The sequence below is a fragment of the Hermetia illucens genome, chromosome 4 (genome assembly GCF_905115235.1).
Source record: "Hermetia illucens chromosome 4, iHerIll2.2.curated.20191125, whole genome shotgun sequence".
NCBI classification, from domain to species: Eukaryota; Metazoa; Arthropoda; class Insecta; order Diptera; family Stratiomyidae; genus Hermetia; species Hermetia illucens.
This window is the reverse complement of record NC_051852.1, coordinates 155,430,127-155,457,000: the sequence shown is the minus strand read 5'-3', so window position 1 is coordinate 155,457,000 and position 26,874 is coordinate 155,430,127. Positions and strand designations below refer to the sequence as shown.

At 44.9% G+C, this 26,874-nt stretch overlaps 1 protein-coding gene across 4 annotated transcripts in view; it reads right to left on the bottom strand.

The window, feature by feature from the left end:
- LOC119654875 (trace amine-associated receptor 8c) overlaps nucleotides 1-26,874 on the bottom strand; it is a 160,491-nt gene that overhangs the window by 11,569 nt on the left and 122,048 nt on the right. For all 4 annotated transcript variants that reach the window (XM_038060476.1, XM_038060472.1, XM_038060473.1 and 1 more), the window contains 3 exons: nucleotides 3,667-3,895; nucleotides 3,244-3,369; nucleotides 2,429-2,545 (listed from right to left, as the gene is read on the bottom strand). In XM_038060476.1, the coding sequence (XP_037916404.1) occupies nucleotides 2,429-2,545; nucleotides 3,244-3,369; nucleotides 3,667-3,888 (465 nt within the window). In that variant the 5' untranslated portion in view covers nucleotides 3,889-3,895. The remainder of the gene's footprint in view (nucleotides 1-2,428; nucleotides 2,546-3,243; nucleotides 3,370-3,666; nucleotides 3,896-26,874) is intronic.

The following is a 26,874-nucleotide window of genomic DNA, read 5'->3' as shown; positions in this document are numbered from 1 at the left end:
GTAATAATCTCGGGCGAGCGCAATGCTGACCACATTGCCTCCTACAGTGTTCTGTAGTGTACCGTTACGGTCTTGAATGAAGTGCTCTAACAAGGCCCTGATCCAATATGTATTGTTGCGCCAACGATTATTATTATTATTAATGGCCTTCTTTATTTTGCCACGCAGCGTCCTAAAATCCCGTTCGCGCTCTTCGTGGTCGGGTCTTCCTCTGGATCGCTAGAACTGCCTTCTTGCTCGATGTCATGCTGGAAACTCTCGCCTCCGGGGCATAGCAGCGTCGCATGCCTCGGTCACCCATCGCGTGATTCTCGATGCCATTTCGGTCGCCGTACCACACAGGTCTTCATGACCTGACAGAGCTTCAGAGAACGTATCCTGCTCGAACGCCCTAGTCATCCAACCCGGAATCCCTATTCGCTTTCTGGGAGCACTTAATAAAGATTGCATCGTGATCGCTGTGGGTGTAATGCTTACTGACACACCATGTGGTTCCCCTCGTCAATGCGGTGCTCACGTACGTGAGGTCGACGATAGAGCCCAGGCCCCGTCGTCTGAACGTAAACGAGTTCCCAACATTGGCAAGTACAACATCAAAATGCCTCGAACAGGATACGTCCTCTCAAGTTTGTTCTTCGGCTACCTCACTCACAGGCCCAGGCATTGAAGTCACCCGCTATGATTTTCGGGTATGACTCCTTGCGTCCAGCACCAAATGTAAGCTATGGGAGCCAACGTATCGGCTGCGTACCGGCGCCGCCCCTACTTGACTGTTAAAATCTCCAAGTATGATTTTGAGAGGCTAGGAAAGGACATGTTTCGAGGGTTCGTTCTATTGTCCCGTAGAATGTATCCTTCTCCGACTGTGCAGTCTTTTCTGTAGGGGCGTCAACGTTAATGAGGCTTATATTTCTAAATTTGCATCGCAACCGCAGAGTGTATAGCCGTTCGCTTATGTTTTCAAAGCCGATAACAGCAGGTTTCAATTTCTGGCTGACTAAGAAACGTACTCCGAGCACATGGTTTACTGGTTGGCCGCTATAATATACGGTGTAGTGGTTGTTCTCCTGAAAATCGGTCCCTGTCTAACGCATCTCCTGCCGCTGTTACATCAGCCCTATATTGGGACAAGGTATCGGCTAGCTGCTTGGCAGCTTCATCTCGGTACAGAGAGCGCACCTTCCATGACCCAGTTGGTACAATTTGTCTCGTTTTTAGGTGAGGGAGATTCGCCTTCATCCTTCTCCGCCTGCAGCTTTTCGTTAAGAAAGACCTCCTAGAGGTCACCACGTGGAGGTGGAAATAGGGCTTGGTAGTAGAGCTGTTGGTGTTGGTTCAACAGGCATTTTCCAGGTTTTATGCTCCATCGTGGGTATCAATCCACGTTTCGTCCTAGGGCCTATACTAGCCTTTGACCGCCTGTCTCGGCTATATGTAGCTAATCTCGGGAAGAGGAGAAGAGGGCCCTGCACTTCATATCTTCATGTGTGGACCTCTTCCAGACCGCAAGCGAAGATAACACAGAAAGGTCTTTTCAAAGAAGAACCTGTGCATTTTTTGGAAGATGTCCTCAGATATATACAAGGCTACGAATGCCATAGGCATAGTTCAGGACAGAAGAACGGGCCTAGCAAAAGGCTTGAATGCTAGAAGTTACAGGTGCCCCCACCAAGCTAAACTAACTAGGTTTTGTGTGTGCTTTTAAGACCTCTCACCATTGTTATTGGGGTATCATGGAAGGCTTTGGGGGTAGGTTTTAGCAGAAGTCCTCAATAAATTCATTAATTCCCTTCTATACGTGTAATGATAGCGACGCTGAAGCACGAGCTACATAAACTATCTAAACTGACGAATAGGAGAGAAAGATACATTTACGTTTCTAAATGGAACTTTTTGAAAAAATAGTTTTTTGCAATAATGCCAAATAGCTTTAAAGGGACACGTACTTTTTTTTTAATTAATTTCATTCGCTAGCGCGGTTCTATGGAAACTACAGCTTAACCGTTTTGGAATATTGAAAATGTTGGAAAATCCATTTCTCCTCATATCAATGAAATCACTAATTTGAAAATAATTTGTGCATGATTAGAGCGGCTGCAAGTGAACTATTTCGCTGTAAATTGAGAAATGGAGATGCGTTTCCGAGGGAGCTGGGACTTACAAAGTTAAACTTTGATGAAGTTCCTTGCAAATGGTTAATGCGAAAACGCAAAGTTACTCTCCCTCACAATGATTAATTTATAATTGGATGCATTGAATCCTTTCCCTCTAATTGAAGGGAACAGGGATTAGTGGAGGACATTCTTTCCTAGTTGGTTGTAACTTGACGATCCATCATAATGGCCTCTCATCCCCTCCCTTGCAGCTGCATACCCTGAAAGACAAAGTAACGAAAAAAGAAAATATTGTCTCACGCACAAAAACTTACCTTTTTGCTAGAATGGAGGTGATACCTGCGGGGATGTAGTGCGCTCATATAACGATCCACCGCCATGCATACTAATATGACGGCACTCTGCTGCGAGAGAGCCCCACGTAACAGCGCCTGTAATTTAATTATTCATTCATTCAACGTGTCATACAACATGATAGCTGACACTTTTGCATGTTGCGGCTTATTCCCGGGACGAGGTGGAAGGTTTTGAGGAAAGTGTGTTGGATTGTGTGTAATACGGGAACGCAAGGAGTAAGGGAAAAATAGGGGATGCCGCACCACTCACTTCATAATTGACCCAATCTATGAAGGTGAACACCTTGTGTCAGAAGATTATTTTGAAGGCTTCGCGGATGAGAGGTTGTCTTTACATGAAAAAGGATGAGGGCTGCCTTTGATATTCCAAATGAGACCCTTGCCCTTAACATCGAACTGGAATGGGCTCAGCTTAAGTATCCTATTTTAGCAGAAAACAACCCAAATAAAAGTTTTCCAGACAAATCGTCCTTTTCTGAGTGCACTCACTGTTTGAGTGCTTCCACTAAAGTAATGATTCGAAAAATGGCAGGGGTCAATCGATGTAAATGTGCTTCAATATGAGGGTAGCGAAGTCCAAGTAGGAAAGTAATTCTAGTTTTCGTGACTTCCTGGAAAATACTCCTTAGAGATTGAGAATCCCTTTTAGGCTTAGTGGGGGGTGGGTGGCGGCTAGGTATGTAAGCACTTTTCAAGGTTGGGAAGTAATAAAGCTGGGGTAATTGAGGGATGCCCGGGAAAGCCTGGTAAATGTAATTAAGTGGTAAATTTACCTGAATTTGGCAAAATATCTCACCGTATGGCCAGCAGTGAAGCAAGGCCGGTAATAAACCGAATGGTGTTAATAAAAGTCCTATGGCGAGATCGTTTAGAGCCAGCGATGTCAGAAGGTAGCGCGGCTGCAAAAATTGGTAATGAAAATATAGGGTTTAGCGTTTCCTTGTTAATTTTAAGGTCAAATGTAAGAATTAATTGGAATGAATTAGAATCTGATTTCATGCGTAGTCAATAGAATGGATGAACAAATTAGAGTGGACTGAATTGAATTTGAATGAAGGAGCATTGAAAACAATCGTAAAAAAGAATAATTGGAAAAAGGTCCTTTTTCAGGTGTAATAATTTTGAAAAAAAAAAAAGCAAAATATATAAAAAAAAAATGGTACGCTTCCTGAATATAACAAAAAAACGTAATTTACCTGTTGATGAATGAAGGGCGTATATCGACGGTTGTTTATCACAAAAATGACGAGAGCATTTGCACCAATTACGCCTAGTGTCAGTAGCAGAATGATTAATGCTTCAATGATTTCAACAGGTCCAATATTTGATATCAAAACTGTTGTAGTATATCTCGGATGCGAGCAACTTGAGTTTTTAACAGACGGCGCTACTAGGAACGTGCCTGCCTTCAAGTCCATGGCAAATCTGTAAAAGAAAGTAAAAATTGTGATTAGGGTAATGTCTGAGCTGCTTTAAAAACACTTTATTGAAAATGGCTTCTTATTGAAAGACATTTGAATAAATTGGTAACCAAAATTACATTGCACATATCCTGGGGGTTTCTTCGGATACAGATTGATTGGGCGATCAGAATCAGAGTCCCGACCCGTGCAAGCACCATGAAGCTCACACAAGGAGGTCAATTGTAAATAACCGTCCCAGAGCACTTTTGCCGTATATTCTTCCGTAGTATACCCTCAAGAACCTATCCCGGTTCGCGGGTACCAGATTTCCGGAAAGGTCTAGTGGCAAGAGTCACTTCAGATAAGTTTCTTGTGGAATGGGGATTGATCGCCCTCCACGAGTGCGTGGGGACGACGCTCCCTAATGGATTGACTGGAATCAGCTCGGTGCCGAAAACCCCAATGAAGCCTTTCCACCAGTCACATACCGCTCTGCGTGCCACTTAAGATACCAGGCATTAACGATGTGCATATACTCAGTACCTCGCTGCTAGAGCTTAAGTCGGGTCTTCTCCTTGACAAGAATGAGGAGATAATCCGCGTAAACAACGTATTCAATCACTGAACTAAGCTCACCTAAAAGTTATCCATCAGCTTCCATATAAATGGGCTCGCTGATAGATCTCTTTGGGTAGCCGTCTTCCATATTCACTCACACTTACTAATTGATTTCCTGGAGTAATGACTATTTACCATGGAAGTAGCTCCTCCAAAGAACTGATTCGTGGCAATCGCACCCACAGAGTTTTGACAATACAGACGACCAGTTTAGGTAACAAAATGCGCATTTGAAATCTGCAAAGAATCCAAGGAAGCGTTTGCTCATACAACAGGTAACAAAGTGTTTGACATGTATCAACTCGTCGTCGGTGAACTTGCTACTTCGGAAGCCGTAGTGCCTTACCGACGCCAGATGGAATATTTTCACCCTTAGTGGTTGAGTCACAGGCTTCTCCTGGTTAAAGATCTGTATGATTGTGGTGGTCAAAGGGTAGTATAGGTCCAGGGCGAAACGTGGATTGGTACCCACGATGGAGCATAAAACCTGGGTAATGCCTCCTGAACCAACATCAACAGCTCTACCTGGTGACTGCTGGGAGCTCTTTCTTAACGAAAAGCTGCAGACGGAGAAGATGAAGGCGAGTCTCCTGCGCCTAAAAACGGGACAAATTGTACCAACTGGTCCTCCAGGTTGAAGCTTGGGTATGGCTGACAACCCTACACGGGAAACAACTTGTTATGAAGCCGCAAAGAGGAGCCTCGGACTGGACGGATAATACAACGACGAACCTCGCAACGACAACGGAATCATGATTTGCGCATTTTCACATGAAACATGTGCTCCCTGTACAAAGATGGAGCTACCAAGCAGCTAGTTGACACCCTGTCCCAATATAGGGCTGATGTAAGAGCGTTGCAGGAGATGCGCTGCAGTTTTCTGGAGAAGAGTCGCTACACCATATATTATAGCGGTCATCCAGTAAATCATATGCTCGGAGTAGGTTGGGCCTCTCCAGACGGGTGCACTTTCAACCAAATTGACCACGTGCTGATTGAACGCCGCCACCTGTCGGCGAGTTGGAGGTCCCGCCAACTGAAGACAACGGACAAATACTGCCAAGTATAGGAGAAACAGTCCGTGCAATTCATCGGCTTAAAAGTCATAAGTCACCAGGAGCTGATGGAATTACAGGTGAATTGTTTAAATATGGAGGCCACCAACTACACCAAGTGGTTCATCAACTGATGCTCAAGGTGTAGGACAGCGAATCAATGCCTGACGACTGGCAGTGAGGCATTATCTATCCCACTCATAAAAAGGAAGATATCACACATTGCAGCAATTATAAAGGTATCACTTTGCTGATTACCATCTATAAGATATTCCCCACTATCTTGCTGGTCAAACGAAAGCAATGAAGACAGGAGACTACAACTTTGAGACTGTTGAAAGTTTTTCCGATCCAGGGTTGACAATCACAGCCAATAACAGCTATGACGATGAAATCCGCGCACGGTTCTTGGCTGCCAACAGAGCCTATTTCAGCTCACGAAAACTGTTTCGCTCGAAATGCCTTACTATAGGGTCAAAGTTCTTACTATACAAGACAATGATCTTCCCAGTTCTTATGTATTCCTCGGAGATCTAGGTTTTAGCAAGAAAAACTTTTGGGCCGCGTTCAAGAGAAGAATGCTGCATGAGAATGGACGATTCCACAGCCTCTATAACGATGAAATCTATGAGCGATACCACGACCGTTTGGTTGTGAATAAAATATGGCTCAACAGTTTGCGGTGGGCGGGTCACCTCATTCGTATGGGTGAGGAAGATTTTGTCCGGAAAGTCTATAAGGTCAATATCTATAGTAGAAAATGAAAACTTGGCAAACTCTGCCTGAGATGGAGCGATGGCGTAGGTCTGGAAGCCAGATAGCTTTTCGGGATATCGAATTGGTGGACCTCGGCGTAAAACCGGAATGTCTGTGGTTCCTTACTAAGGTCGTCCTAGAGCGGATACCGGTTGTTGGCCATTGATGATGATGATGATCTATCATCACTTGCTGGTTGTGAAGTAGTGATATGCTCCCCATTTTGATGCGAGCTTGGTGATAAGCTCCGCCTCTGTTTTGCCTACTGCGAGTGCAAGACCTACAATTTTAAGCTGCTTCTATTTATGGCAGTGATCGCTTCGGATTAGGAGAACTACACATGTGCGAGATGTTTTGCAACAATAATTACCGCTATGTCACTAACGTAATCCATTATTGTGACCTCGCTGGCAACAGGGATGTTAAGGACATCATTATACACGATGTTCCACAGTGCGCCCTGTGGAATACCTGTGGAGACAATGTATTCTCTGGGTCATACGAGAATTTGCTACCTGTTAAATAGCTGCCGACAACCGTAGTTAAGTAACTAGGAACACCGATCACCGCCAAAGACCTTCTTGTATGTTTTTAACTGGCCATGTTCAATGCATTTCTCGCATCGAGGGAAGTTACTGCGCAGCACTTGCTAGTGTCACCCCTTCCGCGCATCGCCGTACGGAAGGCAAATTGCTGGTTTAATAAGCTTCTCAGAGTCTCTACAGTCAGAACTACTCTGTTCTACATTTTTCGCTCCCATAGTATCTAATAGACATATACGTCTGTAGGAAGATAGTTCACCAGGAGGGTACCAGGTTGAGTAACAAAACTAGCTTTTGTCATTTCCTTGTCTCAGGAAAGATCCTATCCTACAAGCAATCTTCAATAACTCAATAAATATGTTTGCTCTCAACTCAAAAGCCAGTTCAAGAGCTCGTCGAGGGCCGGCGCTTTGTCGTTCGTCTGATAAATTCCGTCAACCCAATAATTTTTGCTTGAAGCATAATGAAGGATTACCTCTGCTCCGTGGCATTCTTTTTTCTGCACATTTTAGGGCGTTGGATATTGGCGAAGATCTCATTATTGTTGAGCTTCTCCTGCTCTGGCCCGCCTAGCCTCTTACACTCGGATACTGTTGGTGTAACTACATCTTTCGACGCTCACTGTTCTCTCTTGGGCACATTCTCTGCGTTTTTGTTATTGTTGCTCTAGGAAGGGACGTTTCGGTTTAACCACCTTCTTGTCCGTCCATTATTCTCTATGATTTGCTCGGAAACGGCTGAATCTATTGTCATGAAATTTGCTGATAGTATGTAGTTTGTTGATCCTTTTACATATAGCAAGTGCGCCACGTTCTGCTGAGGCTCCTCACTGATTTTTTTCACAGAATATGGTCATGTAGTGTATCAAATAAAAGTGCTGAATTAGTACTTTTGCAAACTGGTTGCATCTTGTATACTGGATGAGACATTGGGGAGTGAAGTGTTAAAACATGAGCCTCGAAAACAGGTTTCGTTCTCAGAAGCTATTCTACCGGACCCACTTTTTTAAGGTTTTGTGTAAAACAAAACCTTATTAAAATCCGCCAATGGAAGGTGGGAAACTTCAAAAGCTACCGCAGGTTATGTGACACTCTTATCCACTAAAACCATATCCCCTTTGCTTTCACCATAAGTTCCATTATATTTTCGGGTGTAAAGTGCTCCCCGATTGAAGCTTCTAATGTAACCCTTTGGGCTTCGAATCTGGGACAATGAAAAAAGACGTGTTCTGCGTCCTCTGCAATATTTGGGCACTTTGGGCAATATAGCGAATCATCACGCCCAAATCGAGACAGATATGCTCGATAGCCCCATGATCGCTCAAGAATTGAGTTAGGTCGAAACCTACTTCGCCGTGGGGTCGCTCGATCCATTTCCGGATATCCCATTTGATTTTGTGAGTCTAGCGGCCTTTTTCTGACTCGCCCCACTTCTCTTGCCATTCCGCGACAGTTTCAGTTCGTGCGAACTGGCGTCGACGGGCAGGAGATTCTCCGGGGGATACACTCGACCGTAAAGTCGTTGTCTTTCTTTCGCCAGAAACTCAATCGGGACGATTCCTGCTATCACGCAAGCTGCTTCATTTGATATTGTTCTGTAAGCGCAACATGTTCGGAGTACACTTATGCGATACGCAGCTCCAATCTTTCTCTTATTTCCTATATTTTTCAGTGCATCTTCCCATACTGGGGATGCATACAGTAGGAAATAAATAGGAAGTCGACGGCTCGGCCTTGGGCCACCTATATTTGGTAGCATTAGCGCTCCGATGTTATATGCCTTGGTTGCTGCACCCTCCACATGCAATCTGAAGTTTAACCTCTGGTCAATCATTACGCCGAAGTACTTAAGCGCAGGCTTGGAATTAATTGTTTGTGTTCCTACTTTGATCTTCATGGAAGTGCACTTTCTCCGCTTGGTAATAAGTACTACTTCCGTCTTATGCTCTGCGAGCTGTAGAATAGTATCCTCTAACAAGGATTTAATCTCATTAACTATTTCATCTGCATAACCCCTCACAATAATATCGTCCGCGAAACCAATGGAGGTCACACCAGTAGGAAGGTTTAGCGTCAGTACTCCGTTATACATAATAATCCACAAGAGTGGCCCTAGGACAGATTCTTGTGGAACTCCGAATGTCGTTTGGTATAATTTCATTCCTTCATCTGATTCGCTTCACAGAACCCTAACGATTAGGAAGTCGGCAACAATACGCACCAGGTACTTCGCCACGCCTAAGTTGATTGGGGACTCAAGTATCTTGCCACGTCTAGCAGAATTGAAGGCGTTCTTCACATCGAGTGTGATCATTGTACCACATTTATCCTCGTCATTGCGGTTTTAGCTATGTTAGCTACTAGAACAACCGCATCCGTTGTAGACCTCCCTCTCGAAGACCGAACTGATTCTCGGAGAGACCGCCATCCTTTTCGGCAATTGGAAGTAATCGGTTATAGATTGCTTGTTCGAATCGTTTGAATAGTTTGCCAGTATTATTTGGAAGGCATATCGGCCTGTAGAACGAAGCTTCATTCAAAGGTTTGTTTGGCTTTGAGGACTAGTATTAATTTCTGCTTCTTTCATTGTGTAGGAAATGCTCCTTTTTAAGGCATTTGGTAAACGCCTTGGCAAACATATTTGAAGCTATTTTCACTGCTGCCTTGAGAGCTTTATTGGGGATGCTATCCAAACCAGGTGTTTTATTTCCAATTATTTTTTTTGCAGCTTCGAGGACCTTCTTTTCACTTACCATGGGAACTTCGGCGGTGTCTATCTCGACAGTGGGAAGGTTAGGGGTACTTACTATTCCATTAAGCAGAGTAGGGCAAGGAATTGGTGGGGAGCATTTGCCTTTGACTTTCGATATTATTGTCTTATAGACGCCACCTCAGGGATCCGTGTCACCTTCCTTACATAATTGCTTAAAATGTTCGCTTTTACTTTTCATCATGGCCACATGTAATTTCTTCCGAGCGTTTTTGTATTCTTCATGTATCTGCTCGTATCCAGATCGGTTTTTATTTCGCTGACTACGCCTTCTGGCTTTGAGGCAGGCCTTGTGGCATTCTCCGATTTCAGAGTTCCACCAAAAGTTCAGAACTCGCTTCTGGGATACAGCACACTTTGGCATTGAGGCGTCACATTATTTTCTGCGCTTCCTTCAAGCGTTGTATTTTGCTGCAGAACTTCTTTGAAAATCTCCTCGTCAAACTTATTGGTTGCCTACTTTTCAGCTCTCGTCCGGGACCATTTCATTCGTGTACCATGCATGGTTTTAAAAATGATGGCCTGGTGGCTGCTATGTGTATATTCATCACTGACATTCCACTGGTGATCCTTAGTTAACACAACGCTAACAAAAGTGACATCTATCACGGACCCCATTTCTCTCTTTCGGAAAGTGTTCGCGCATCCAGTGTTAGCAACTACAAGATTGAGAAGAGAAAGGGCATGGCTTGGAGCCGCATAGCAGCTGTAAATAGATATTCCGCCTATTTTTGCTCTAGTGAAGCCACTCTCGACAATTTCCGTGGTTCCTTCTAAGGCTCGATTTTCGCATATCCATATCGTTGCTTTTCCGCTCTTATCTCCGACCCAAACTTCACGTGATTTGACGTCGGATACCAGTCGACGCCGATGTGAATGAACACCTGAGTCAAATCAGGGTAATAATCTCGGGCAAGTGCAATGCTGACCACATCGCCTCCTTCAGTGTTACTGTACGATACCATTACGGTCTTTAATGAAATGCTCTAACACACTTCAAGGCCCTGATCCAATATGGATTGTTGAGCCAACGATTATTATTATTATTAAACTCCACTGTCTAGACTTTTGTACTGTTCGCAGATAATAGCAACGTCGATTTTGTTTTCCAATACCATCTGGTAGAGCAGGCCGCTTGGCAATCGTTCAGGTTTAGCTGTAGGAACCTCATTTGCGCATAGTGTTGATCGCCTTCCTGTACACCGGACATGTGCTGCTGCTTTTGATATGGGCGCTGTTAATGTCGTTTATTTGACTTCAGAACAGGCAATTGTTTTTTTTCTTAGCAGATTTTTGCAATGTGGCCTTTATTTCCCGTCGGACCTATCGTGAACGCTAGTACATTTTTTCGCCACGTGCCCAAATTTCAAAAGCCAGATTTATTTGCTCTCGTAGTCGGCAGACGACCCCACCAATCCGAACTTTACTGCTAGTGATAGTCCTTTTGGCCATTTCAAGTGTTAAATTGATGAACGCAGTTTGCGGGCCGCCATAGGCCTTCCTTAGCCGTAGAACATTTCGCTCCTGGACCGACTGTATTCCCAGAGGATCATAGGGCTTGACAAATTTCTTCCTTCGTTGTCTGTCTGTTGATGGTTGTAGCGATTGACACCAAAATTTAGTAGAAAAGTGGGAACTGGGAACGCTCACGCATGCAGTGAGTTACATAATTCTACATCGAATTTAAGGGGGGTCCCAGTACATGCAAAAGGGGGGTGTACATTTTTTTTCATAATATATAGTCATGTGGGGTGTCAAATGAAAGGTCTTTCCGTACTTTCCGAAGCCGATGTTAGTTTTGAAAATTGTTGAAAGGGTGGGGAGTGCGGGGGGTTGAAAGTGATCATTTCTTTAACGGACTATTCTCAGAATCACCCAACCCAAAAAATATGAAAAAATAAGGAGGTTGCCACTATATGGTGCCTAGGCCCCGAAATACCCACGTAGGTCCAATGGATGTTGAGAGGTTAGCCGCCTGGATGCCTAACAACCCTTACCGTAATTTAGAGGGAAAAATAAAGTTTATAATTCACAAAAGCTTTATTTACACAAGGTTGAGGGGCATGCGTACAGTGATCAATTGAAGACTGCCTTTCGGATCGTGCGATCGAGCGCCACCCCTTTTCATCGGAAATTTTTCGGATGATGACTTGTTGTCCTAGTTAACGAGAGTCAACTCCAAGTTTTCACCACAGACTCGCTATCAAGTCTGCTCGTTTCACCCGAATAAATTAATTTCAGGAAATCGATTTCTAGAAAGAGTTGAAAAATTTTAACATTGATAAAATTGTGACTCCTGTCGGCCTGTAGTCTATAAAATGTCCACCTTTCAATGTCCAACTAATTTCACATTTTAACAATAGGAGATGTAGATGCAGACACAGCACATCCATATAATCTGCCCGGTATGTCTGTCATATCCCCTGCAGTTTCACTATGCACTCCTGCAACACAGTACAGCAGGAATACCAACAAACAGATTTATAGACAAGTGTATGTATGTGAATAAATTCCAACAGTCGATAAGAGTGTAAAATGCTGTGAATGTCCTTGCATTCCGGGACGAAAAATAAATTAATGGAATCAGACAAAGCGTGGAATGATGGACAGTAATTACATTTACTCGCGTGTTAATATTTTCAATTGGCTCATGGATGCCATTTTACAGATATGAATTCGTTGCACGTGAAATAAATCAAACTCGCCTCTCCAGGAGTTTTGGTAGTCCCCGTCCATGAGGATTCAATTTTTAACTTATCCCCATGTGTAAGTCGATGGAAATGATGATTCCAAATAATTTCTAGGGGTGGTCACCATATACCATGACTAGACAATAGTACTCAGTACTCCACGGAGCAAGATTAGCTTAAACACCTCAGTCAATCCTTTTTCTCCAGGAATAACTCAATTCCCTCTGTCCATCCCGACATATTATAATAGGGCTTTGTCTTCTACGAAGGCGTTATTATCTTTTCCATTGAAAAACATTCTTTCAAAAGATTTTTCACTCATTTTAATTCAACAGTCAACAGCAGGCTACGCTAAAGATAGGCAAAGCACATCTTTTCATTTTATATTAGATTATTACTGGGGGTACAAGCCTTTCAGAAAACAAAGCAGGACCTGCAGAGAAAACTTTAAGATTCCAACATAATTCATTCCACGTAGAACTTCACAGAATGAGAAAGCAAAACCTTTTGTTTAACAAACTCCAGATGTCTAACTGATTGTTGGAAAAGTTTATAAAGAAACGAATATCCTTTGGCTGCTTGTCTGTTCCTCAGCATGTAACCTTTTCCCTGAAATAGCAGGTGGTACTCTCCCTTTGATTTCAATAATTCTTTTATGAGAAATTTCAGGCTCACACTGGGTAACATTCGTATGACAGTAGAATATGAGAAAAATGTTAAATCCGGTTACATTGATAGCATATGGAAGGATCTCCTTCTGTCTTTTGAAAGGATATTGTATAAAGATAATCCTTCTATGGTTGTACCATTTGACTTTTCAGCTCTGCCAGCGTTCAAATTTTAATACCAATGGATGCTAGGTAGGAATCAGGGCATAATGATTGTAGTGTCCGCTTCTCGCATGTCCTGCGAATGATAAGAAGGTCATTGGCCTGCATACGACACTTGCTAATATTAGAAACCCCTACTGAGCGGTGGGGCCTTCATTAAGTACTACATCGTGGAGCGGAGTTAGTTCACTCTAGCTGGGTTCCTTTTCTTCTATACGTGGTACCTTAACCGTATTTTCCCATACTTCTCTCCATTTTGCAGTTTATGTTGAATAGATCAAATCGGCGGCCTGGTCTGATTATACTTCAGGTTAAAGTTGCACAATTCGGCAAGTCCTCACACGACCTTCTCGTGGTGGCTGCTGGAAACCACCTTTTGATGGGCCATGAGTGTGTAGGGCCGGGCTGGGAGTAGGCTCATCCAACTGACAAGGATCTGCTTGTCTCCTGGCCACGTGTTGGGGCATTTAGATCTGGCGGAGGGGGGGGGGGATGGACCAAAGCAATAGCCCAAGGATAGTCCTCCCTGCGCTAGAGAAGGTGGTAGTAGAACCTCAAGCCAAGGTGGAACAGCATACGCCGAAGGCTGTGTGCCCAATGGCGAGCTTGGTCTTTAATATGTAAACCGAAGGTCCGCTGGTGTCCTGCTCAACAGTCAGTACCAGAAGGCCATTCATATTCTAAGCGAGATTGCTAAGTTCTGTCGACGAGCGGGATGAAAAGGACCTCGCTGAATACCAGGCGATTGGCGCTGAGAACACTGTAGACGCAAAACGGTCGCAGATAGGTTACTGCAAAGCGAACTAGGGAAAAGTGGAAAGAGAAAGACGCGCCTGAAGGAGGCTTTATTCAAATAATTTCCAGGGACCCAAAAAGACGGCAAAGAAGGACAACCGGAAATAATACGCTGTGCCGTCAGGGACCTATCTTTTCAAAGACAAGAAGGCTACGCAAAAAAAAAAGTAGCAGAAAAGACGAAGAAACGAGAGGATATCTGTGTTGCCTTAAGGGAACAATTCAACTTTAGCGAAATAAGAAGGCATATGGAGGTACATAGACTGGTATTATTAGGTTGCCGGTGGAATCAGGGATTAAACTGATTATTGCGGGCAAGGTAAGAATAGGTTGGCTCGTGTGCCGAGCAAGTATCTCTCAAGAGATGCTTCAGATGCCTAGATTTCGGTCACTTTGCGGTAGCGTATACTAGTGAGCGAATTTTTGACCGCGTTCAAGAGAAGAATCCTCCGAAGAATTTTTGACCCCCTACATGGGGATGGACGATACCATTACCGTCTGGTTGTGGATAAAATCCGGCTCAATAGGTTATCCAGCCCGTAAAGTCCATAAGGGTAATATCGATGGTAGAAAAAGGAAACGAAGCAGACCCTTCTTGAGATGGAGCGATGGCGTAGGCCAGGACGCCAGACAGCTTTTAGGGATATCGAATTGCTGGACCTCGGCGCAAAACCGGGATGTCTGAAGTTATTAAGGCAGGTCTAGAGCGGATAGCGGTTGTTGACCGATGATGATGATGATGTACTAGTGAGCATGATAGGTTGAGAAGTTGGAGGAAGTGTTGAAATGAGGTCCACCTTATCAAAGACTGCACTGGAGGTCCACGATGCATGTTATGCAAAGGGAAAAAGGGAGTGGAGTACCGGCACGTTGCAGGTGGTGGCAGCTGCCCGGCATATAGGAGGGAACTGAATCGTAGGGCTAAATGAGGTTGATACAAATTAACTTCAACCATTGCGAGGCAGCTCAAGATTTGCTCTTGTAAACCATTCGAGAGTCGAATATGGACGTGGCGGTAATGTATGAACCTTACCGAAATTAAGTTATTGCTACGTGGGTGAAAGACTCATCGGGAAACGCGGTGATATGGGCAAGTGCACGGCAAGCCATTCAAGAAAAAATGACACTCACTGCCAACGGCCAAAGCCAACGGCCTCCATATCCACACATGTTATGCTACGTCAAGTGCAATATTGACGTAATATAAGGAGATGCTAGACAGTTTGGTGTTGGACGCTAGGAACCACAGCCCCAAAATTGTTGGCGGCGATTTCAACGCGTGGGCCTTAAACTGGGGAAGTCGGAGCTGGACATCGTACTAGTCAACTCCACTCCCACAGTGACCGTCAGGCCCATTTTTCTTGACATCAGGAACGAGGGGGTGGGAGACGATAGTCAAGTGAGCAATAAAGGTGGAAAAACCAGAATAGCTGGGTAGTCCATTGAAGCTTTCGAGGAAGAGACATTCCTGGCGGTTTGAGAAGGAGGTTATGACCCGAAATGAACGGTGCTGGAAAAAGTGAGCCAGTTATGTATACCGATAACTGAGGCTTGCGACTTTACAATGTCGCGACGGAAGTTTTACCACAGTAGGATAACAAACTATTGGTGGAATCAGAAAATCGCACTGTTGAGGGCATCGTGTCTGCGAGCGAGGAGGCTTTGCCAAATGGTCAGAGGGAAGCCAGAGCATCGGCAGTCGAAGAAGGAATATCGCGATCTTCGAAGTAGCCTGACGAAGGCTATACGGGAAAGTAAGAGGAATTGCTACAAGCATTTGTGCCTTGAAGCAAACACGAAACCGTGGGACGGTGTTTACAAGGTTGTAATGAAGAAGATTCGTGAAGAAAAATCACCCGAAGTGACGTTCTCGCCACTCTTGTTCAAAATAATCGCAATCCGTTTCCTACAACAGAAAGAAAGTGGACCTCAACCAATGGTGCAACAGGAGGTCTTCACAATCCCAGGGGTTACCGAGGAGGAACTCTATGATCTTTGGACGAACTGGAGATAATAAGGTTCCGGGATTGGATGGGATTCCGAACAAAGTTCTGAAGTTGCCAGTTAAAATTAGGCCCGGATGGGTCATAAGTACATTTGAATTGTGCATGGTGGAAAGAGTTTTTCCCGCTCAGTGGAAAAGACATAGGTTGGTTCTACTACTGAAGCTCCAAAAACCATATGGCGCACCCTCTTTATATCGCCCTATCTGTCTTTTAGACACTATGGGGAAGATGTTGGAGAGGGTGGTATACAACAAGCTGCTTCCATTCGTCGAGCTAGCTGCTGGTCTATCGGAGCGGCAGTACGGATTTTGCAGAGCGCGGTCCACAGTCGATGCGGAGAGGCATTGGTCGCTGGTAAGTGCTGTGCGGTTGTGACGCTGGATGTCGGGAATGCCTTTAACTCAGCCAACTGGGGTTGGATTAAGGACACTTAGCTCGAATAATCGAGAATTACTTTTCGGAGAGACTTCTTCGGTACAAGACGAACGACGGGTCGAAGGAATATGTTGTGACAGCAGGTGTTTCCTAAGGCTCTGTACTGGGGCCCCTGCTGTGGAACATAATGTACGACGGAGTGCTTGGTCTTCGCGTGCCAAAGGAGGCAACATCGATTGATTTTGCAGACGACCTCGCAGTTTTAGTAGTTGCGAAACACCACCAGGACGTGGAACTACATGCAGGTGAAACCATACATCAAAGCTTGGCTCCAATGGTGAATTTGGACCTAGCGAAAGATAAGACGAAGGCGGCCCTTATTACCAATCGCAGGAAAAACAACACTGTCAAAATTCGGGTTAGTAATCATGAGGTCGTTTCAAAATCGATCATTAAATACCTGGTGGTAATGATCGAAGCCGAGTTGATCTTCAGGGGCACCTGGACTATGCGCGCGAAAAAACAACAAATGCTAGCTCATCGCATACTGGCCAATAGTGCTGAGGGTATCTGGTGATGCAGTGTGTGTCATGATGGGGATGATTCCCTTGGATCTTCTAGCGAATGAGGCACACTGCTTCTATTGGAGAAGGAAGGCGAATCCGGCCGAAGTGACTGGGAGCTTCCGAAGAGCCACTAGGAAGCAGCTGTACAGGAGAAGGCAGTAACGGCGGGAAAATTCCGATAAAGGCTGCTGGACCTATAAACTGATACCATGTATTGAGAGATGGGTCGAGGGCAAACATGGAGAATTGAATTGCCACCTAACGTTGTTTCTCACGAGACACGGTGGATACAGAAAGTACTCGCATCGCTTCCGATTGGATGAGTACCCAGACTGTCCCGAATGCGCCGAGGAGGAGGACCCGGAGCATGTTATTCAAATGGAATGACAACTATTTCATTAACCAGAAAGTCTTGGCTAAAGCATAAACTTCCATCGCCTAAGCCCAAAAGGTTTCGCTTTTAATGTCCAGTAGAATTCTCCTAGAGCACTTCTGCCTAGGATTTTCCTTTTTCCTCCAACAAACGTAGATATGCTTTCTACCAGCAAGTTTCATATTTTCAATTTGAATCCACGACTAAAATATCCAGTCATACTTTTTGCTAAAGTGGATCAAATTATGAAGTCACTTAGGTGGATAAAAGTTGCAGAGTGGATGCTGCGGATGAAATCTGCACACCATATCCTCTTTCAAAGAGCATTCGTTTTTTATCTCCGTGTATCTGCATTAGCCGCAGATCTAAAACCAAAAATTTATTGCCCATCTGAATTGAATGAAATAACATTATCCAAACAACCCTCTCCCTGTGCGGCTGCAAGGCTATTCAACTATATTAAAATGGGAATCCTATTCCTGCAACAAGAAGAGGTTAGGTCAGGTTTGCAATAGCCCATTCAGCTTCAAATGTACTTGACAATTGTACTCCATTTAAATTATTTGCAATTCATTTAAAGGATTTGCGCTGACCGACGGTGACGGTCAGGCGGATGAAGAAAGCATAGAATTCCCATCAATAAATTTTTAATTTTCTTCCGCCCATTCTATTTAAAAGTTTTCTAATCCTTCGGCGAATCCTTTGACACAATACTCTACGTCTTTTATAGTTGGGGCTCCTGAAGGGGCGCCCAACGGTGGTCTTATAGCTTTCACTTTTCAAATGCTTGTCAGGTTGGCTTTCGATTACCGACCACTTCGCCAAGGATATGCAAAAGATCTCCCGGTGGAGTGGTCTCTTCGCTCCAATTCGCTGAAGCACTATCAAGTCCTTCCTGATTATTCTTCTCCATTTAGTGTTAGCCTGGCACTCGTAGTCCATAGTCATAGTACAGAGTCAAACGAGATAAAAGAGAAAAGAGAAAAACTGGAAAAGGACATTGCGAAGAGCCACTTAACTTTGGACCGCTCAATCAGTGTTTTTTCCTCGGGGCCACTGTGCTGAAGTTGTTAGAGTGCTTTCTCCGAATACTTATGGATGCTAATGTCAATTTTCTACAGAGAATCGAAGTGTTTTGTAGCATTCAACGTTTTGCATACGTACGAGCTCCATTGCTTCATGGTCAGGACTATGGTGTCAGCTGGAATGCTGCATCTTGTGGATGATTCCATTTGGGTCACAGTGGAAACGTCAAAGTGAAAATGAGTCGTTTTCCACGAACTCGGTCACTGTCTTTGTCCTCTATTAATTTTTAATGCTGAGATTATCGATGTTCTCGCTTTAAACCGTTTAGAAGTTGAATGAAACTGGTTGGTTGAGATTCTAGGGAAATTTAGTCCTAATATTTGCAATAAAATAGGAATGAGTCCTTTTCTCTAATTATATGTGTTTGCGAGCAATGTATAATAGTTTCGCGAAAAGAACTTCATAAGCACAGCGAAAGGATTCGCGTCTGATTCCTCCGGCCACTAGCAATGCCAGCTTGCGCCGAACGCACTGAGGTCTTGCCTCCCTAATGAAAGTCGAGTCCGGCCAAGGGCGTGAAAATATGACCCTAGCTCCTGGGCTGCGATGCTGTGATCCTATTGTCGAAGAGCCGATGGAGCTAAATGTAGGTCCGCAGGCTGCAGATTGATAGACCGAGGTTGCGAGTGCTGAGGTGACTGGCTCTGTGTGGCTAAAATGGTGGAACCTGCGAGAATGAGGCAATTGTCCACTCGAGATAATCAAATTCCAGGTGGTCCACAGAATTGGTTTTTGCGACCCCGTTGACGTCTACGTATTATCACTCAATACGGGGGGCCCTAGCGGCTCCTTGATGGCATCGATGCGGCCGAAAACGTATTCGCGAGTGGCGAGGAAGACGAAAGGTGGTTTTGATGTCTAGATGCTGGCATTCGGTGAATAGCTCTGAAGAGGCTGTGCAGGTCACTGACTGATTTAATCTGAGGAGCAATAAATTCGCCCGAAATGCAAAGTGATGAGTTGAAAACCATTTCAGCCGGAGAGGCTTGGAGATCCTTTTTGAAAGTGGTGCGTAGCTTAAGGAGAATTCTTGCAAGCTTCGGAGCCAGGGAATCATGGGAACCCATTTTAAGGTAGCTTTGAGGGTCGGATGCATCCATTCCACCATTCCGTTGGCCTAGGGGTGGTAATGTGCCGTGTGGACGTGTTTCGCTCCCACTAGGCGATTGAGCTGGACGTCCCAAATAGGCGACCTTGATCAGCGGTGATGTACGTAGGTGTACCAAAAATAAAGATCCAATGATTGAATATTGCCCGTGCGATGGTAGGAGCCGTCGTATCCAGGAGTGAAATTGCTTCAGGCCAAAGTCTATATTGATTAATATTAGTAAGGTAGCTCCCGTAGCCTTCACGAAGATTAAGCTTAATGAGATCCACGTGGATATGATCAAAGTGAGCGTCAGGAGTTTTGAAATTACAGAACTATTCTCAGTTGTGGCGATGTACCTTTGAGAGCTTTCATGGCAAACACTGTTTAACCCAGCGCAAAACGTCCTTGCAGAGACTCAGCCAAAAGAACCTAAGTGCTACACGCTTAGCTGTAGCCCTGTCGCTGGGCTGTGCTAGTTTGGTGAACGGTCTCAAAATCCTCATGACGAAGTGAAATAGGTAAATACGGCTTGAATATGCCGTTGAAATCCATGTAACTCGACTGAATGAAATTTGAGACGAGGGTGATGATGGGATGCAACAGTTGTTCGCCTTTCGTCTGCGCCTCCCTGGTAGCTCGTGAGCTGAGTTTGATATGCACAGAGACCGTCTTCACGCGAGACAGAGCGTCTGCCACAACGTTCAGTCGTCAGGCGTGTACTTTAAGCGGGTGTCAAAATGGCTGATGAAGTCGTGTTGCCTGTCCTGAAGTGGTGAGACCCGCGAAGGTAAGTGGTCGACCGTCGGTTTATAGCACGAATTGGCGTCCCTCCAGGATCTGTTGAAAGGACTTGGCAACGAAAACGGCGGGAAATTCGCTGTTATAGGTGGAATACCGGTGCTCAGCCTCCGACAGGTTTCTTGAGAAGAAGCCTAGTGGAGCCCATATGCTGTCTGCTCGCTGTTGATTCAAGACTTCGCCTGACTATCGGCGAAGGATCGGTGCGCAAAGTTATCATTTTGGTAGATGATAGAAAGGCTCAAGTGGCAGTATGCGCGATGCCTGGATAGTCCAATTGATTTTGGACTTCGTGCTAGTATGGGGCCTGGAGCTCAGCTGTGTGCGGGACACAACGGCGATAATGAATGACACTGAGAAAACATCTTAGCTGCGAGGAGTCTTTGTGCTAAGAGAAATTCGGGATTACCTGAATTTTTGGCTCTGGTGAACGGAAGTCGTTGTTGCTGATGTGGTAGCCAGCAAATACAACCTCAGACTGCCCGATTTGATATTTGTCGCAGTTGACCAGGAGCGTGGCCGCCTGCAGGAGTGAGGAAAGTTCCTTGAGGTGATGTTGATGTCCTTCCTAGTCGTTGGAGGAAACCAGGTTGTCGTCTTGATAGCTGTGGATGAAATTTAGCTTCCTGAAGAGATGGGTCAAAGACCGCTGCAGTGTTTGAGCTGCATTCCTAAACCATGCGTATGCTTGCATGCTTACCAATTCAAACATTCTGAAGGGTGTAGTGACGACTGATTTGCAGACGTCCTCGAGAGCGACCGGAATCTATTAGAAGGCTCGTTGCAGGTCGATGACTGAGAAAGTCGAGCCGCTAGTCTCCTGGAGCAGATCTTCTATTATGGGTAGTGTATACCGGTCCGGTCAGATGATCGGATTTAGTTCTCGTTAATCATCAGCAATGCGCCACTTGCTGCCAGCCTTAGACGTCATATGCAGAGGGCTGGCCCACTGACTCGAAGAGGGCCGAATGACACCACATTCCACCAGGAGGTCGAATTCTTGCTTCGCTGCGATGAGGCATTCTCCCGCGAAACGTCGAGGTCGTGCGAAAACCGGTTCATTGGTAAGGATCTGGTAGCGAACTAACAAATTTTGCCAGGTTGCCATTCCTCCTGGCAAAAAGGAGAGACCTCGGTGATAATTTGCCTATATTTGTCCTCCTAAAGGTCGTGAAGTGTCGATCGAGATGAGACGGCGCTGATAGTGTGATTTTGTGGAGCCGGGTCGAGCGCGCAGATCGTGAAAAGACTCGTGGGGCTGTCGAGGAGGCGACGGTATCGTAAGTCAATTAATAATTCGTGGATCTTGGGCGCTTCGGCTATGAGGATGGCAGTGGAATGGTTGGGGTAGGTCAAGGTCCAAGGTGAGACGCTGTGTGCCGAAGGTGGTGATCTGCGTCCCATTCGCTGGCTGCAGCACGAGAGTTTGTTTGATAAGTGACCTGACGATGGGTCGTTTCGGAATAGTGGAATAGTGGAAAGCGACAGTGCCGGCGTTGGTCAGCTGCTCGTCCGTTGACTCCAAGAGGCGGTCGTTGATAGCCGCCCTTAAAGTTATGTACTTGTCCGTTTCCAGGTTTCGAGGTTTGAGGTAGAAATTAACAGGTAGCCTGTGGTATCCTTGGAAAAACCTCTGGGAAAACCACATTTCTACCAGAATTGTAGCGGTATGAAATGGCCAACCGCATTGACTTCGTATTAGTCCAGCGAGGCGAGTCTGCTCGGCCTCCGAGTTTAGATGATAACAGTGGTAGCTATGTCAATATTGGGGACTGTCATTTTCCAACGTTTCGATGCTATAGGAGATTCAGGTATTCCTTCGACCAGCGTTTAATGCCATTTACTTGCTGCAAGTCTGATAATAGTGTGGTTTTTCTTCGTGAATCATCTGGATGGGTTTATGCAGTTAAGAGGTGATAAAGAAAAATGGCCACGCATTAACGCAGCCAAATAATTTGGATCTGAGGTTAGTGGCGTTAAGGAGCGCGAGGTCAGAATCTCTTCTGCCTTTACCAGGACTGTCTCTAGCATTTCTTGTGTGTGTGGAGCTCGCTCGATGGTATTCCGCAGTAAGCCTTTTGTCCTTAGCTTCCCAAAGTCTTCCGAAGTGCGATGTTCTAGGGGGCATGAAGTGAAACTCGATGCCCTTTTCGCTGCACTGTGTAGTTATTGTATTCTAAGCCATTTTTGTCTGACTTAAAAGTAGTAGTTTATTGCACCACAGAAATCGACACTAGCGTTGAAAAATGGTTGGACCGAGTGTATTCGTGGTGCTGGTAGATTACCCATCAATAGGCTAAGTCGCTCCAGATTGGCTCGAGTGCATTTGAGGCATTTGTGCACAATAGATCGCCCCTTTCAGTGGCCAGAGGGTCTGTCTCGTTAAGGCTAGAAGACCTTGTAGATCCACATGGCAATGATTCCTAGATATGTCTTCCATAATCGTTCTGGTTATGTGGTCAGAAGCTGGGAGTAACACGGGATGTTTAGCGTCGAAGTATAAACTTCCTTCTTCAAGTTTGCCACCTAGTCGGAAGATACCGTGTTCGCCTAAAACGCTCGACCCTTTTGTATGTGACAGATTTCGTCCTTGAAGTCTTTTTATTGGATGGCTCTGACAATGCATCGTAAGACTGGTTGTGTCTCCTTTTGTGTTAGTATAAGAGTTGAACTGATATTGGTTGCTGGAGCGATTGATCAATCGCAATATTATCCGGTGATCCGTAGTTATCGACCATTGGAATATCCGTGCTGGATTCGGAAAATGAATTGCGTCGAAGGATTTACTGTAAGAGCCGTGATCTTCCACAACCACATCGTTATAAGCTGGCTGGCCATTCTTATCCATTGCCATGTAGAAACAAGGGTCTGGGAAACCATAGATTACAGTCCATCAGTTTAGTTGGTAATATTGGCCTATTTAGAATGTCAGCTGAATTTGTTTTGGTATCGACGTATCATCATTGCAAGGGCTCAGAAAATTCGTGGCTGATACTGATTCCTTTGGCCAAGGTATGGAAGTTAGAAGACTAGGACTGAATCCAAGAAGGACAATTAGGGAGTCTGACAAATAATATGTCAAAGTGCCAGACATGTTGAGTATGTCTTTGATACGATCCGTAAATTCTGCTGCCAATTTGGCTTCGCACAGCTCTAATCGAGCTAAAAAGACCTTTTTTTCATCAACGCTACATGAGGCTGAGTCCTAAAGTTTTGACGGCCCAATTGTATATCTCGCGGAGGAGACATTTGTTTTTTGCATACCATTCCTTCAGGTTAAATCTAGCTTAGAAAAGTAGCGAATTGAGTTTTGCTCGGGTTCTCAACAATTCTGGTGGACTGATACAGCCAGTTTTAATGTCGTCGATATAGCAGTTTTGTAATATTGCTTGTGTTGCGTAAGGACGGCTGGCCAGCCCTTTTCTGGCCGATAATTCCAGACACTTGGTTGTATGATATGAAGCTGACCGAGCACCATATGTCACGGTGTTTAACTGGTACTGCCTTAAGGATTTTTCTGGACTGCGTCTTTAGAGTACTAGCTGGAATTTCTTGCCTGTTCAATAGATCAGACGGGATATTTTTCAGTGCCTGCCGTCATCACGTATTTGGACTGTCTGAATCGTAGAAAAATGGCGAAGAGTTTCCTCCTGAATAGTGTGTCCCGTCAACGATATATCCTTGAATCCGACATTGGAAGTGGTTTCGGTTGACGCATCGAAGACGACTCTGACCTTTGCTGAGGTATTGTGAGGCTTAAGCGCGCAATGATGCGTTTGGTAGTAGTGTGGTTGCCCGGAGCAGTTGTGTAGCCAGGCCCATAAGCAGAAATGTGCCTCGCATTGTTTCTCACATGAAGAGAGGTTCTATTTGTTGCGGGGGAACATTGTCTAGTCGTCAAAAACGCTCTATGAAATCACACAGACCATCCTTCTTGACTCCAATTCCAGATGTGACGTTACCAGCGGTTGTTCCACTGATGGAACCTGCAACAATTCAGTCTAGCACGTTTTGCAAGATCGCGAGATTAGTTCCCAATTTAATTTGTCTGATGGATAGATGCTGATAAAGGATTTTACCCCGAGAAGCAAGTTCACTTGATCAGGCTTTCTCAGGATTTCTTGAAGTGGTGTGGTGATTGGCGTTGTCACCATAAGGTGATTTCGATGAAACCGTATCGTGGCTGCTTTTGGATTGTTTTCAGTCGATCTCCTGGTGTTACTTTGAAGAGGTACTTGCAGGAGATAACTGGATATGTGGCATAGCAGGTTATGCATTCAGGTTTGTCAGCTACAACTGTTGTTAGGGACCTTGTTGTGGATGATCGCTTTTCATCAGTGATCCTTGATGTGGTGCCTAGTGCAGCTTGCGGGGATATGTTAACGATTACTTGGGCAATGTGTGTGAAGTATTGATGAGTTTTCGTACAAGTAGATGCAGTAAAAGAGTCTGGATGAAGCAACGCCCTATTCAAGCGCTCTAGCATTGAAACCACTTTACACGAGGTTCCACGCCCCTTTGTGTCCCAAACGGTGTCATTCAGTGGATCGGAAGTCGAAGTTGCCTTGTCGGTACGTGTTTGCCGGGGGGAGGGTATTCTTTTCTACGCTTCAGCCTCTCACTCTTCATTAAGAAAATTTCCACGTGTTATTAATCCGATCCGTGACCCTGGTGAAGAACCTGAAACATTAAGTTGGGGGAAATTGCGAAAACCTACCCAAAAATTCACGTGAAGCTAAATGTGAAAAAAATACAGGCTCGGCCGTGCGTGTGAAGTGGGAAAACTCATAATGCCAGGGCCGTGATATAACGGGAAGATCCACTACAGATCCTATCCTCAACCACGCCTTACATGCCTGAGATCTCAATGGAATGCAGTCTAAGGAGTTCCCTTTCTACTTCGGCCTTCATTATGAAGATGTTTCTCATTTTTTATGTGAGTACCATAGGCTGGCAGGAAAAATAAGGAAAGGGATCTACAAATCCTCGATGTGCCGTTTGCCAATATTGCCCACGTACCAACAACAAAAGGCTGTCTCCTCGCTTGCTAACATTGCTCGGCATTGCCAGCATCGATTCGTTAGATAAAATGCATTTAATTGCTTGCCGATATGGGAATGTATATAGCATAATCATGCTAATAATAGGAAAAAAGATTCAGTGACCATTCCCTTGCAAATAATTACATTGTGGAGGCACAAGCTAATTAGTGAGGATTCGTCGGAAATGATGCAATTCACCACGGAGTAAAACTCAACTGCCTGAGTGGCTCATCTACCTGTGGGTAGTAAGGTGAATGTTACGAGGCTACTGGAACAATCGAGTAGAGAAAAGTCAGTGATTAGTGATGGGTGAAAAATAGATGAGATAAGTTTTTCTCGTTTTGAATTGAAAAATACAAAAATGACATTTGATTTACAATAATTGATAAATTTTCTTAAATTGGGTTATCATAAGTCATTAATGTTTATAATGGTGTTTTCTTTTATAAGTAATAAATTATTTACTGGACGAAATAGCCGCAATTTAATTGTGAATACTACAGCCTTTTAGCGACGTAACCTGGAAGCCCGGTTCCGGCAGTTGGAAGCGCAGTTCGCGCCCGCGGGGATCAGTGCTGATGTTGCAAGATTTAATCACGTGCTCGTAGGCTTGGATGAGGAGTCGACTAGATTCGTTGCCGACGTCCTGAAGGAAAGTTCTTACTCGAAGTTAAGTGGCACCCTCATCAAGCAACTGTCGGTAAGTAAGTTAGCAAAGCTGAATCATTTGCTGACGGAGCTCAACTTAGGCGACCGCTCCCTGAGATTAAGCAGTTGGGTGGGGATAAGGTTGGGGTTGAGCTTCTAAAATCATTGTCGTTGCAGCGACTTGCGGAAAGCACTCAGGTTATCTTGGCCTGTGCGGACTTTGGATCGGTGGAGGTGTTAGCAAATATTGTTGACAAAATTCACGAGGTGCACGCACGTCCTGTGGTCAAAGGGTCGCGGGAAGCCACCGGTCAAACCGTTGAAATGCAGCAACTCTCGGGGCTATCGTCTCCAAACTAGCGGCAACAGTTGGAAGTTTACGTTTGGGTGGTAGATCCTGAACTCTTTCGCGATACGTCAACAGAAATGACCGGGTAGTTGTCCTCAACAAGTCCTGCAATTTGCTGGTACCACCGTATCTTTGTCGACAAGGCAGACAGGTCGTTAGGAGCTCCGGCGGCGTTTCGTAGCAGCGGCCATCATCATCACCAACGGCGCAACAACCGGTATCCGGTCCAGGCCTGCCTTAATAAAGAACTCCAGACATCCCGGTTTTGTACCGAGGATCACCAATTCGATATTCCTAAAAGCTGTTTGGCGTCTTGACTTATGCCATCCATCTCAGGAATGGTTTCCCCCCTTATAGGCTTTCCGGGCTGATCATCCTTATCCATTAAGACTAGGGGACGCTCCCACCGCAACCTTTGAGCTGGATTTTATTCACAACCAGACGGTCGTGGTAGCGCTCATAAATTTCGTCGTTATGTAGGCTACGGAATCATCCATCCTCATGTAAGGGGCCAAAAATTCTTCAGAGGATTCTTCTCTCGAACGCGGCCAAGAGTTCGCAATTTTTCTTGCTAAGAACCCAGGTTTCCGAGGAATACATGAGGACTGGTAAA